Here is a 14,944-nt window from a genome sequence, read left to right on the forward strand (position 1 = left end):
ACGGGACATTCCAATTTTCAACGCTGACTCAGCGCTGATCTCAACATTCGTTAAAATTCGTTCCTTTTTTCAACGTTGAGGTAGCGCTGTTGTCAGCGCTGACTCAACACACTCAGCACTCAACAGATACATGTTGACCCCCCTATAACACTTAGTCACTTAGATTATACAAATATGTGAGCCATTCACAGCCGGGCACACGTATTTGTAAAATTTAAGACGAGTTAAGACGAGTTAAGTGACTCATACAACATGGAATTCATATAAAACAAAGATCAACAGTGTTATAGGGGGTCGACTGTTGACTGCTACTTTCCAATGAATTGTGGGTAATTGGTAAGACATTTGAATGGAATCCATCTTGCTGAGAATGGAATTATGGGAACTAAGCACTTCGTACTCGAGTTGGAACGTCGTTGATGACGTCAAATTGTTGACTTGAACACTCAACACTCGCGTTGAAAATTGGAATGTCCCGTAAGGTTATCGGAAAGATTTCTGAAACGAATGCGAGTTTTACACGTTACGGTGGTAAACTGAAATAACAGAAACGTTTGCAGACAAACTGTTTCTGCGCGCTTTGCATCAGCGTTTGTTAAACATGACGGTAAAAAAGCGTAAAAATTTTTAGTACAAATAGGGTGGAGGGTAAAAAGAATGCAAAAAAATCATGTTGGCAGGGGAATCGAACTCACGCCTCTGAAAAGACTAGTACTTGAAAGTAGCGCCTTAGAGAGCTCGGCCACCCTACCAACCTGTTGTAATCGTCATCCGGTTTCGTTCTTCAAACAGGCTCGTGCAATAGTCAAACGTTGCGTTGTGCACTGATATAACCTTTCGTCTACGTGTCCGACGTTTTCTTTTCGCTGGCAGCGGCTAGAGCAGTCAATTAATCGTTTGTCTTCTCCTGACTTTAATTACAATGCGTCTGTCGCTACTTTGAATATAGCGACTTTCTTTGAGATAAATTCCAAACACCAGATACGGATGAATACGGATACGAACGTTTTGTTTTCAATGAAAGCTTTCGTCGTTTCTTGCTCAGATTTAACGCGCAAATTTTACGCGTGACTACAACGTCTATCCGCTGAAAATTCAAGCGATTTTCACTAAAAGTTTCTTTCGCATTCTGCCAACTTCTAATTTGCGTTTTGGTTGCCTTTGTTTATGATCCAATACCAGACGGTACATTGTTTACACAATACCAATATACCTTCCTATCTAGCCTAAGGGTGCGACTATGCAGACGCGAATTTAGAGCGAGCGAGAGGTTGCGAGCGATTTAGTTTTCGCAAAGAATAACCATGCACAAACGAGAAGCGAGAAATAACGCTGGCGAGAGCGAATTTCCGGTTCTCGCACATATCTGACATGTTTTGATATTTATCGCGTCTCGCCTCTTCTCGCCACATATTCTCGCTCTCTCGAAAAGTTCGCTCGCTCGCGTATGCATAGTCGCACCCTAAAGCCCTGGTCACACTATGCGATTTCCAGCTGCGCAGGCGACTGCAACCGCGACGGGTGTTTCCATTAACTAGTAATCCTCCCTCGAAAACCGGCGCGATTGCAATCGCAACTAGAAACAAAAGGTTTGTTCTACTCGCGACGATTGCAAACGCGCATCCAATCAACAAACGCCTTTATGCCACGTCATACAGTGACGACATTGAAAATAGTTCATCATCATGGCGGATAGTTGGAGGATTAATACCTTTACAGAATCGAGATTGATCGAGCTTATTCAGGCTCACGAATACCTGTGGGATTTTAATTCTTCGTTTTATCGAAGATTTTATCTTTTCGTGTATTTGCGCCAGCTCTATCAAAATAATCGCCTTTTTTCTCTTATTCATTCCAGAAAAGGAACTGCTTGCTATTTTAATAAGAAAAGTGGCTAAAATTCCGTAAATACTCTGAAGTAGAACGTAAAATATCGGCAAACTCACGAAAGTAGTCAAAAACAAGCTACTGTAATTTTATTGGTTTATTATAGGGTCACGTGTTTCCGANCTTGCTATTTTAATAAGAAAAGTGGCTAAAATTCCGTAAATACTCTGAAGTAGAACGTAAAATATCGGCAAACTCACGAAAGTAGTCAAAAACAAGCTACTGTAATTTTATTGGTTTATTATAGGGTCACGTGTTTCCCAGTTGCAACATCAGCGAACAATGTGTGACCACGAGAAGACGCGCGCGACTCGCGCTTGTTGCAATTTCAGTCGCCTACGCGGCTAGAAATCGCATAGTGTGACCAGGGCTTAAGGGTGCCACTATGCAGACGCGAGCGAGCGAGAAGAGATGATGACGTTTCACGCTTTCTATTTCTCGCTCTCGTCTGTGTGGTCGTAATAAACGAGAGCGAGAAACAGAGAGCGTGAAACGTCATCAATTCTTCTCGCCACATATTCTCGCTCGCTCGCGTGTGCATAGTCGCACTCGCATTCTAACGTGCAACTGAACACAAAATGTGTGATGGTAATTTTGAATTGTGCAGTGAGAATTCCATATTTTTGCAGTGATTAATTGTCCGATTCTGGGTTTATAAGTATTTCTTTCTTCTAATTATGTTAATGTGTTTGTGAGAAGCACGATTTTGTTCATCCACTTTGAAGCTTAATAACACCTGTGCCTTTTGTCGAAAAGTCCCAAAATTTTGCACGGAGATTTGTGTGGAAAATCGTCGATGGATTCGGAGATAAGACTTTCATTTCCTTAATGTCTTTGTGCAATTAAAATTAACTCTGTATGAGAAGTTTAATTTCACATAAACGTTTTCTGTATGTATTATTGTTTATGTACTCAACGTAGTTACAAGACTATAATAAACAAGTTTACAATCTAAATAAATATAAATAAACAAACATTTTATAGAAAATACACTTTAATAGTATTTAAATAAAAATAAATAATGTTCTTAAAAAACAAAATTTAAATGGCAAAGAAGAAATGAAGGTTAGAAACGAATAAANTTTTATCGAAGATTTTATCTTTTCGTGTATTTGCGCCAGCTCTATCAAAATAATCGCCTTTTTTCTCTTATTCATTCCAGAAAAGGAACTGCTTGCTATTTTAATAAGAAAAGTGGCTAAAATTCCGTAAATACTCTGAAGTAGAACGTAAAATATCGGCAAACTCACGAAAGTAGTCAAAAACAAGCTACTGTAATTTTATTGGTTTATTATAGGGTCACGTTGATTATAGTTGGTTGATTATAGATTTATCTAGTTAATTTGTCAATCTTTTAACACACTCATTCCGAAAACTTACTTTATTATACAGAGGACCTTCGGACTTGACACCATCTCTGCCAAATTACTCCGTTAAATCGAGTCTTTACTGTATATTTTTCTGTGAACGTATTTAAGCAATGATTAAATTATCAATTTTGATTTTTATACTTCTATTTTAAAACAAACAATTAAACCATTTAAAATAAAAATGTTAGATTAAAGTTTTATTTGATCGAATTCCTGTTAGAGAAATTAATTTATCATAAAAATATTAATACATTTCAATATACAATGGAATCCCTGTTTAATAACGGATAATGTTATCAATCGGTAATTATAATATAAATGTTATAGATCTTTTGTCATCATATCAGTCGCTTCCAAAACACTCTACATTAAATTAGTTAAAAGTAATGCGCTTATTGTTACTGTGATAATTACACTTGAGAACAAACGATAAGAATTCATAGAAACTTTTAAATACTGTAAAACTGTAAATAGCCTTTTTGTAGAAACTTACTTTTAGCCGAAGCATACGCTTTTACTTTTTACATACAATGACAAGAATTTATAGAAAATACATAAATCGAGAGGCTACGGAAATGATTCCGTGCTAATTAAAAAGTCACTTATTGACTATATAATACAAGAATCAGAGTTGCCGAATTTGGGAGTCGATTTCTCCGCCCCGAAACTCCTAAAGTAATTCTGAATATTTCGTACGAAAGATAATTTGTTTCTTAAGGAGTGTGTAAATTTTCAGATTTTTTTTATAAAGGTATTGCCGAAATATAAGTAATTGAAAAGTGCAAAAATCTCCAAAAGAGCTGTATTTTCTTCTTTTTCTTCATCCGTTATTCCAGACGCTCTTACAGAAAATAACTACAGAGTCTACCTACAAAAAACTATTTAATATTTTCAAAATTTTACTTAATTTCTAGAATGAAATTTTTCTTGAATTTAAAAATAAAATTTCTGAAATACAGTGGTGCATCGTACTCAGAATTTAATTCATTTCAGGAGGTCGTTCGAAGTCCGAAGTAATTTTTCCCTTTAGAAATAAAGGAAAGTAAATTAATCCCCACTTCTAGACCCTAAACAGGGGGTCGAGAACTGACAGCCTGCGGGCCGGAAATGGCCCGTTAAAGCTTTATATCCGGTTCGCAGCGTTGATGATTTCTTTTCTAAAAATCGATGTTTCTAACAACTTGTGGGAATTAAAACAGAAAAAAATTCAAACGTCTAACTGTTTATGTTAGAGGCATGGCAACAAAAGAAACTTTCTTAGTGTTTTTTTTTTTTAAATTATAGTATGTTTTGGTTTACTAAAGTGGCCAGATTTTCTGAACCTCAACCCAGGACGTTTTAAAAATTGAAAGTAGGGAATGTAGGATGTGAGGTTGTTATTTGCATGGGTGAGTTTGAAGTATACGATTTTACTTATATTATGAAAATAACTTTATAGAATTATATTTAATATATATTAATTTTTATTGTATGGTATACGAAAACATGTCAAAAGTGTTGATACTTATTAATGTAATAAGTCTTAANTGTGAGGTTGTTATTTGCATGGGTGAGTTTGAAGTATACGATTTTACTTATATTATGAAAATAACTTTATAGAATTATATTTAATATATATTAATTTTTATTGTATGGTATACGAAAACATGTCAAAAGTGTTGATACTTATTAATGTAATAAGTCTTAATTCTAGGCCAACCAATATATTATTATTGGTCGGGAATCAGGTCAGTTAGTAAGCGTTTAGTGTAGGATTTACTATGCTTAGCTGCTAAGTAACATTGTGGTAATTTACTAAGCTGGAATATTCTATATATAGTACTGTAAATGTTAAAGAATTCTTTGGGACATCTGGTCACTTCAAATTTACCTCGTCCGATATATATATATTTCACTGGCCTTTGTTGGGTTTGAGATCCCTACCCTAAACTATATTTACTTTGGTAAACTTAAAACAGCAAATACACATAATTTAAGTAAAAATAACTCAATTAAATGCCGACAATAATAAATTAAAACACGAAAACAATAAATAAAATACATAAATACTGTATAATAAAATGAAAGTTGTCGCACACCAAGGACTATATACTACAAGGATAGCCAGATCCCTATTCTACAATATTAGCCGGGAATGCCAAGTTAGTGACGTCAGCACGAGACCTGACCTCTCTGTTTACATAGAGCAGGGTGTGCACGTGTTTAGTTTTCGCTTTTAATATTCGTCCAATTTTGTGATTAACGAAGTGATTTATTTTAATATTTCTGTAATTGTTTTATTTGACTAAGTTTTTTATAAGGTAAGATGATTTAAATATAAGTCATTAAATATTTAAAGCTATATTTTTATGTTAGGTGAAGAACAAAATGCCGGGTACTAGGTGTGCTGTGTATGGTTGCAATAATAACTTTTTTGCAGTAAAAGCTAAAGGAGAAAGTGTAACGTTTCATGTGTTTCCTAGACAAAAAGACTTAATTTCTAAAAGAATTAGGTCTGAATGGATTAATCGTTGCAAAAGGAGCGATAAATTTAATCCAGATACAAGTAGAATATGTTCTGTTCATTTTGTTCAAAGTGATTATGAAAGAGATTTACGAAATGAATTGTTGGGTAAGTCATAAGTACAGTTCATTCATATATATTACTTGTTTTGGCGCGTGAATGTTTAATTTGTTTGTTTTAGTATAAAACTCCAGAATATTTTCTATTTCAGGTTTACCAGAAAGAAAGATTCTGAAGAAAACAGCTATCCCTACATTAAATCTTCCGGATAGAATGAACCCAACAGTTACGGAACGAGAAAGAAGAAGTTCAAAAAGAAAACAAAAAGAAGAAGTTAATGATCTTTTAACAAATACTGATAACAATAGTAACAATCTTCAAGATGAATGTCATTACGAAATTAAATATAAGAAGCTGTTAGAAGAATATAATGTTTTAAAATCAGAATATGAAAAATTGAAAGAAGATCATAAGAAAAGAATAAAAGTATTAAACGATTTATTACGATATTACAAAAGAATGCCTTCTGAAAATGGTGATTGTCGAAAAAAAATTAAAAAGTTAAGTAAGATAATCACATAATAAAAAATATAGCTCGTTAATTTGTTAAATAAATGTTAGACAAAAGACTTGTAAATTTATTTAGGTACACTTATTAAATCCGAAAATTCTATAGTAGTTTACAGTTAGTAGTAATTTAGTAATTAATTAATTAAGAAATAATTAAGTATTTTATCGTATTTTGTTATTTGAAAGCATCTGTCATGTTGAAATAGAGGGCTTGCTGTGACGTCACATAGATCCAAGGTCACGCTAACAAATATACGGGATCTGGCTATCCTTGTAGTTTAAAGTCCTTGGTCCCACACCGTCGATTTCGGCATCTTAAATATGGCCGCCAGATCCACGAAACGTGTACTGCTTTCATTTTTCGCGATAAGTTCCTTTATCATCTCTCAATCGTCGATATTCCAACCTTCCTCTTAGGTTTAGTTGCGTCCACACACTTCTCGGATGTCGTTAATAAGTAAACGTTATATTGGGTTGAACAGAAAGTTTTGCGTATTTAAATATCTTTGGACATTTGTCGAGATGGAAGGAGGATTGAACTCGGAGATGCAGCATAGAATTCAATGTGGATAGATAAACTGGAGGAAGCTGAGCGGTGTGTTATGCGGCAAGAAAGTTAGTTGCAATCTGAAAGGAAAATTATATAACATATAACATTACAGTTATTAAACCTGCAATGTTATATGGAGCTGAGACATGGGCAATAACAAGAGCCCAAGAAGAAAAGATGGAGGTGGCAGAGATGAGAATGTTGAGATGGATGTGTAGAATGTCAAGGAAGGATAGAATAAGGAATGATTTTATTAGAGGTTTTGTTAAGCTAGACCCCTTGAGCAAAAAAATGCAAGAATGTAGGTTGAGGTGGTTTGGCCACGTAGAGCGAAGAAGCGACAATTATGTTGAAACAAGATCGGAAAACTGGTAGTAAAAGGAAAGAGAAAGACCAAAGATGCGTTGGAAAGATAAGGTGGAAGAGGACTTGAACCAGAGGAGACTTAAGATAGAAGAAGCCCTTGATAGGGAGAAATGGAAGAAACGTATTAGATAAGGAAATGCCCACCCATATAAACATGGAAAATAGCAAGGATAAAGAAGAAAGAAAGTTTTGCGTATTTATAACAGTTGTTACTTAAGTATGACATATATTAAAAACGTTCTGTATTTAATAATAATGGATAAAACTTGATCCAATAATCTAGTGTCTTATATCAGTCACGGTAGTGACTAATGACTCCCCCCGGCAAGTAAAAAAGTCACTGACTAACTACATATACAGAAATCAGAGTTACCGATTTTCGGGGGACGATTTTTCCGCCCCCAAACACCTATAGTAATTTCGAATATCTCTTGTCGTTCGAAGGAAAATTGTTTTCTTAAATAGTCTGCAAAATTTAAAGATTTTGTATAAAGCGATTGCCGAAATATAAGCAATCGAAAAGTGCAAAAATCTGCAAAAAAGCAGAATTTTCTTCTCATTTTTCTTCGTTCGGTACTGCAGACGCTCGTAGAGAGAAAACGCTGGTGGGTCCAGAAAGCTCAAATTTTAAACTTAAGCCTTCCTTTTTATCAGTGAGGTGGTGGCCAAATTTCCGGGTCGATAGGTCAAAGTTCACGGGGTTTCCCATGAAGCTATTTCGATTTTACTTTATGCTTATAAAAAAAAATTGCATGGAAACAAATGAATTTTATTCAAATCGTTACTCAAAATTACAAAAGCTCAAATTTATGCTAATTAAAACCTTTTATAACGATTTTATTAAAACGGCGTTCAGTAACGTGACGATGATTTAAAATATATTTTGATATAGGCTTACACATAGATGACGTTATCTAAATACTGTACATAAAATTGCTTGTCCTGACTGACTGACTGACTGACTCACTGACTGACTGATTCATCATCGGCCAGAGCAAACCGCTTAACCTAAAGAGGGGAAATTTGGTAGACAGTTAGGGTACGTCATGGAAACGCACACTAAGAAGGGATTTTTCGAAATTCCCCCGCGGGGAGGTGAGGGAGAGCATTAAGGCTTAACCGGAAAAACGGCTTCTACTGTACTATTTTAGATGCGATTTTTTCTTTTTATATGCGTTTTAGTAGGGTATGCCATAGGAATTCACACTAAGAAGGGATTTTTCGAAATTCCCCCACGGGGGGAGAGGGAGAGGATTAAGGCTTAACCGGAAAAACGGCTTCTACTGTACTATTTTAGATGCGATTTTTTGTTTTCAACTACGTTTAGTCTTCATTGAGTACTTAGGTGTATTAAATTGATAACATTTCAGACATTTCGATTTTTAAAATGTTCGATCCGTTTTAAATTCGAATTTGTTATTGCATATTGGTTCGATTATAGAACGATTGTAAACGTTCCAGAAAATTGATGAAATTGAAGATAGTTCGTTTGATTCTCGGCAATTCTCTTCAGCGGTAGGTGTTATATGACAATTACTATGGTTATTGAAATATTGAATGTAAATGGGGTTTGCTTGCAAAATCTCCGTGGACGAAGTTGCGGGTAACAGCTAGTCATATAATGTAACGAAATGTAATCATTATCATTTCTAATATCAAAGTTGACGGCAATTTCTTCTATAGCGATTTTGCTAAATTGTGTCATTATAGGAGTACAATAACATATAAATGGTTCATGCCGTCCTTTTCCCGAACAATTTATAAATATATATGCTTTCCGAATGTTTCAGTCCAGACAGTTCTATCACACGGTGTGGTAGTTACATACTACAAGACTCTCTGTTCCATCTATAAGGAGATAGCCCGATGTAGTGAGCACAGGATTCTAAGGAGTGAGGAAATTGTAGGGTTCTTCTAAAACCCTACAATTTCCTCAGAATTGAAAAAGACGCCATCGAGAAAAAAACAGTGCCTCGGCCGAAACAACACGAAAGGTTAGAAATGTACAAAGCCTTCGGGAGAAGGACGGTAGTTAACTTCGAGGAGACAGATTCTATTTCGTCAGGCTGGAGAGCGTACAAAAAGTTATAAGTGAAGGTTTATATCTTTGACTCTAACCATCGCGTATCTTAATGTATTTCTTACGCGATTCCTAAATATAATTGTTTCTTCTGCTAGTTTACGTTTCGAAACGCGTCATTAAAAATACACGAATCTTATTTTTATGCTATAATTTATTTTAAAAATTAAAATTATTTTTATTTAATTTAAAAAATAGAAATTGTAATTTATAATTTAAATTATAGATAAAAAATACATTTTTTTAACGCTTAAATAAAAATTAAAACTTTTGGCAACACTGAAATTGTTTGTAAAATGTAAGATGGCGGCAGAAGTTGTAGATGATGTAGAGATGGACGAGAATATAAACGAAAACTTACCTTTGGACGAATCAATGGATGAAACTCATTCCGATTCTGGTTCATCGAATTCTGATTTATCAGAAGACGAAGAAGTAGACGAAGCAAGAATAAATGAGTTGAAACAAAAAGTAAAGATAAATTCGTTTCTTACAAACAACTATTATAAATTGCCATAAACTTTTATTTTTTAAACCAATATAATGGAATTTCGTATATTTTTTCAACGGAACTGTTTTAAGTATTAATTATCTGGAGAAAGAAAGCCGAACGACAATTTATTTTAAAATTAAATAAGTTTATTTTCCAAATTTTATATTTTGGATAAAATGACACGTGTTTGGAATTCAGTATTTGTCAAATGATGATCAGTGATTCGTGTTGGTTACGAGTCATTTTATAATTTTCTTTATCACATAGAAAGAAATTTTTTCACATTGCACATTAAAAAAGCAAATCTTTGCATTAAATTAAACTGTGATAAATACTAAATTCCAATTGCGTGATTTGTACAAATAAATTGCAATTTCATCGTCACAGAAGCAGAATTATATAATTTAAAAATAAAAGTTGTATGCACAGTATGAGATCATTTATTTAGCAAGCTTATGAGGGTTGTTGGATAGAGAGCTTTCCGTGATTTAGCTAATCAGACTTAAAATGTATAAATAAAAGTAAAAATCAAATTGTTTCTTAAGGAAGACAAAAATAAGGATTTGTCAGGAACATCAGAACTACTCTCTCTCTACCACACAATATTGGGCCCACCAGTGGCCAAGCAGTCTTCGTACCCTGAACACTGGGAGTTTGGTCATGGATTTGCGCCTCGCTCAGACGGGGAGTTTTCTGGGTTTACTCCATGTCTGTAACGCCTAAATAGGGGCCAATTTCCCTTAAAAAGACCTCCCAGAAGGCATCCCCCTAGGCAGATCGCCCAAGTGCTGCATTGCCATAACTTAACAAACAAAGTATCATGCAATAAGGGTGTGACTATGCAGATGCAAGTGAGTGAGAATATGTGGCGAGAGGAGGTGGTGACTTTTTACGCTCTCTGTTTCTCGCTCTCATTTATTATGACCACACAGACGAGAGCAAGAAAGAGAGAGCATGAAAAGTCATCACTTCTCACCATATTCTCACTCACTCATATCTCACTCATATCATTCTCACTCACCATATTCTCACTCACTCACCATATTCTCACTCACTCATATCTGCATAGTCACACCCTAACTGTTGAAGCCTTGCGTTAGGTAGCTGCTATGGTAATGCGAGTCTCCATAATAAGGTTTATTTTTGATAGTTTTATTTCCTTTTGTGATTTTTACTAGCTCTTTAGTAATTATAGCTCTTTAGTAAGCTCTTATCATTCTTAATTTTATACTAATGGACTTTTATTGTAACAGTTTGGGTAATATATTTGCTGCACTCGTTTTTTTTTTAATTGCAGGGGTGAATTCTCTGGGCTTGTTTAGCATGCACTGCATGCTTAAGAGAAAGTTTTGACTGTCAATATATTTTTTATATGAGAACAAATATGCCAATAATAATTTATTCTGATGTGTAAACTCTTATCATTTGTGTTTGCTTTTACATTGACAGCTAGTGGCTAGCTGTTTTAAGTCAGTGCAATGCTTGCGGGAACTCGATCGCTTGCTCGTGTGGAGGTTTGCCACAGCAAACAAGTGTGCATGCATGACGTCATTCGAAGCATTTAACATGGCCAGATTGTATCGAAAGCTTGTTGTATCCAGTCAGTATACATGTATTGTGTACAGGGCAGATCTACATAGAGATTAATAGGGCTTAAGATGGGGCCCAGTGTCAAGGGCCTGCAAAATTTGAATTATCATAAATTTTTTATATTTTTTTCCTTATAATATATTTCATGTGTAGATATAATGGGCTTTATAATAGTCCATACTTTTTTATTCATACCAAATAATGTTTCAGCTTACCATTTTTGCTAGAGATAGGCCTATTATTCTTATTATAACATTCAGCATACCCAAAAATTTTGGTCAGGATTTGCCCATTTAATTGTTTCTTGTTTTACAGTGTATCTTTATTTGTCTGTACTTTCATCAACCCAACAGCTTTTTTCAAATTTACTATTGATTGGTAATGGCTGAGTTTGGAATAATGCTTGGTGTGATCTATGGGTAGAGATGCTCTTTGCTTTAATTGGCTGAAACTGGCCAAATTATAGGCTGAAAATGTTCCTAATAAATCCTTATTTTTTGCTTTCTTAACAAGTATGAGTTTTATTTTTTATTTCAGTGTGGTACCAGATTTTGTTCATTTCTCAGTTAAAATATATTTTAAAAATACAAGGTGTAAAAACACAAATAAATATTTCTTATTTTCTTGTATTTATTTGCCAATTAATATGTGTTTGTTGGTGGTCACTGGTTATGCAGAATCAGGAACAAAAACTATAAAAAGGAACTTTTTAGAGTTATGGTTTTGGATCTGATATCATAACCATTTTTATTTTGCAATCAAAATTCTTATAATTTAGAAATTCCAGAACAAAATTGATATTTTCATGTAGGATTTTTAATTTCTCTTTGACATTCAATGTTTTCTTAAGATGCTTTCTGCAAATGTAGTAAATTTAAATACAGACACTGCCTATACTGATTCTAGCAGACAGCTACATTGGCATATGAATATTTTTAATCAACAGCTAAGAATAGCATAAACTAAAATTTATAAAGCAATACTCGAGACATTGCATCAACCTTTCAACAGTGGAATAGTCAGGTATAGTGCTATCCCAAAGTAGTGGAGAATAAACGTGGGAAATTTTTAAAGTAATTTTTCACGTGTTTTTTCTCATCATCGTTTCAGAAGAAGATTTTGTAAACAGTTATGTCTAGTAAAGAAAAGTCTTTTTTTGTTGTTACATAATTTATTTTTTATGTGAATTTTTTTTTTCATGGTAGTTTTTGGCGATATCCCCCAAAAGAATTTAATGGATATATCCGTCCTTCACTGCTGAGTGGTTAATAGTAAAGAAAGTAACCTATCACAAGTGTTGAAAGCAATGTTATTTACCTCTGACTATAGCATACATTAACACAACATTATAAATTTTGTCACCTCATTCACTAGTCATTAATGTGTGTGTTACAACATTTAAAAAATTTTTCTAGTTATCTTCAATTGTATTATGGAAAGTTATGTGAATATTTTTTAAAAATTTATTATTGTCATATTTTGTCATTAAGTACATCATATTTATTTTTTGAATTTGAATATTGTTACATGGCGTATAGAATGTTCTGTTTTAAAATAGTTGTTTGAATAATAGCATTCAATTTACGGAAACACAATAGCCTGAAGAAGATCTCTGAAAATGATAAAAAATGTTCATTTGTGCCAATATAGCTGTCTGTCTGAACCAGTACGGAAGTTATCTGTGAGTATTTATATCCTTTTCCAGCTTCTGAGGTATTTTTTGTAGTAAATTTAATATGTAACCTATAAAATATAAAAGATGGCATGAATATTTATTGAATGAAATTTAAGCAAATTTCTAAAAGTCAAATTTCTTTTGGACTAGACTTGAATCAAGTCTACTTATAACTGAAAGATATTTGATTAAGATTTGAGCTTGGTTGTTATATAATTTTATAACATTTAAACTAATAATTAATCTAGTTTGAAACAGTTGTTTATAGCTTTAAATTAGTATGTATTATCAGGTTGTAAAAGAGAAGGAGGGATGAACCAGTTATAAAATTTGCAAAGGACTTGATGGTTGGTGAGAAGATTCTTAAGTTTTTAATGTAAAAAATGTCAGATTCTACAATAAAAGGCTGGCGTTTGATTATTTTTAAACATTGTGAACGTAGAAACTTTTTATTCCAAAGCTAAAAGACTCCTCTAAGTAATGACACAGTCAATATATAAATATATATTCGATAATTTTTACTTTTCCAGCCGTTATATATAACAGAGGGAAAGTATAGCGCTCGGTCAAAAAATGACCACGCCCAAATTTTTACATTTTTGGACTCAGGACACCTTGAAATTTCAAGATATGCAAAAGATTCAAGGTTTTTTTTAATATGTGTGGATGTTAGACTGTGTAGGGGGGCATGATTTTGTTCACTCTGTTTGAAGCCTAATAATTTCTGTGGTCAGAGTGGTTAGAATCAGAGTCAGATGGTTTAACACAGGAGTTAGTTATTAAACGTTGGAGTGGTTGAACTAAATCATGTCCCCATATACATTCTAACATTGTAGGTGAGAACATCTTAACGGGTTTTACTGTACTATTATAAAATGACAAAAAAGCTTACTTTGAGGATAGAGACAAGTTTTACTTTTTATTTTTTAAATTTTGAATGCTAATAACAAGTAAAATATTCATTAAGAGATATGACACATGACCCCTTTTATGTCTTCATCCTGTTGACCTTTAATTAAGAACCAAAATTTAATAGTATTATTCCCTTTATATGCAAGCTACAGTGCCACATTTCGTTTCTTAAACTTTACCCATTTTGAGATATTAAACAATATCTCAGAACAGAAAGTAAAGAAATTAAACAAATTAGATGCCAACACATACGCACGCGAATTTTTCCTCTTTTATTGACTTTTTTGGGGGTTCGGGTGGTCTCCAAACGTATGTGTAGATTTGCAAAAAAAACTTGGAAGGTCAAATTTGACACAATTTCAATACTTTTCCGTTTTATATACATAGCAAGTTGGGAAATAAAAAGGAGTCAGAGTCGGTGGATTCTTTGACGATTGACTCCGGCTAAAACACCAAAATTCTACGACTCCGACTCCACAGCCCTGATAGGAACACTCATCACTGATGATGCTCTGCAACTGATAGATGGATTTCCATCTATCAGTTGCAGAGCATCATCATCAATGGTGGAATTGCTGCCTGGTGGGGTTCATCTTGAAGCAAGAGATCTTCACCCTTAAATTTCTTAAACCAATTGTAGCAGGTCTTCCTGTTGACTGTCCTTGCCAAATACCTTACTTGTGAGATCATGAGCCTTTATTGCATTTTGACGACTTTTGAATTGATGAAGCAACAACACATGAATATGTTTTTTTGAAAATTTCATATTGTTAGACATTGCTGATACATCTATTTCCAATGAAATATGTGATGAAATGCCCTCTGATTACTCTACTTGTATACGCACATCAAATATTTTAGACCATTTTTTTGCAGTTGTTTCTAGAATAAAATCAAAAAGTATGAATTTTACTTTTATAACCTGAGAGCAGCTAAGAATAGCATAAA

General features: G+C 33.7%; 2 protein-coding genes across 2 annotated transcripts in view; both read left to right on the top strand.

The window, feature by feature from the left end:
* Positions 1-5,505: 5,505 nt before the first annotated feature.
* LOC111620270 lies at positions 5,506-6,405 on the top strand. Its single transcript, XM_023362165.1, has 2 exons — positions 5,506-5,868; positions 5,972-6,405. The coding sequence occupies exons 1-2, from the start codon at positions 5,625-5,627 to the stop codon at positions 6,340-6,342; spliced, it is 615 nt and encodes a 204-aa protein (XP_023217933.1). The 5' UTR covers positions 5,506-5,624; the 3' UTR covers positions 6,343-6,405.
* Positions 6,406-9,604: 3,199 nt separating this feature from the next.
* The window catches only part of LOC111620248 (squamous cell carcinoma antigen recognized by T-cells 3-like), an 87,393-nt gene continuing 82,053 nt past the window's right edge, over positions 9,605-14,944 (top strand). The window contains exon 1 of the mRNA XM_023362145.1: positions 9,605-9,797. Within this exon, the coding sequence (XP_023217913.1) occupies positions 9,630-9,797 (168 nt within the window). The 5' untranslated portion in view covers positions 9,605-9,629. The remainder of the gene's footprint in view (positions 9,798-14,944) is intronic.

This window comes from Centruroides sculpturatus, unplaced genomic scaffold, assembly GCF_000671375.1.
Source record: "Centruroides sculpturatus isolate CEXI.00-Female unplaced genomic scaffold, Cexi_2.0 scaffold4, whole genome shotgun sequence".
Taxonomy (NCBI): domain Eukaryota; kingdom Metazoa; phylum Arthropoda; class Arachnida; order Scorpiones; family Buthidae; genus Centruroides; species Centruroides sculpturatus.

Coding starts and splice junctions, on each gene's coding strand:
- LOC111620270 (XM_023362165.1), top strand. CDS start 5,625: ATGCCGGGTACTAGGTGTGCTGTGTATGGTTGCAATAATAACTTTTTT. Junction 5,869..5,971: donor TTTACGAAATGAATTGTTGG/GTAAGTCATAAG, acceptor TTTCTATTTCAG/GTTTACCAGAAAGAAAGATT.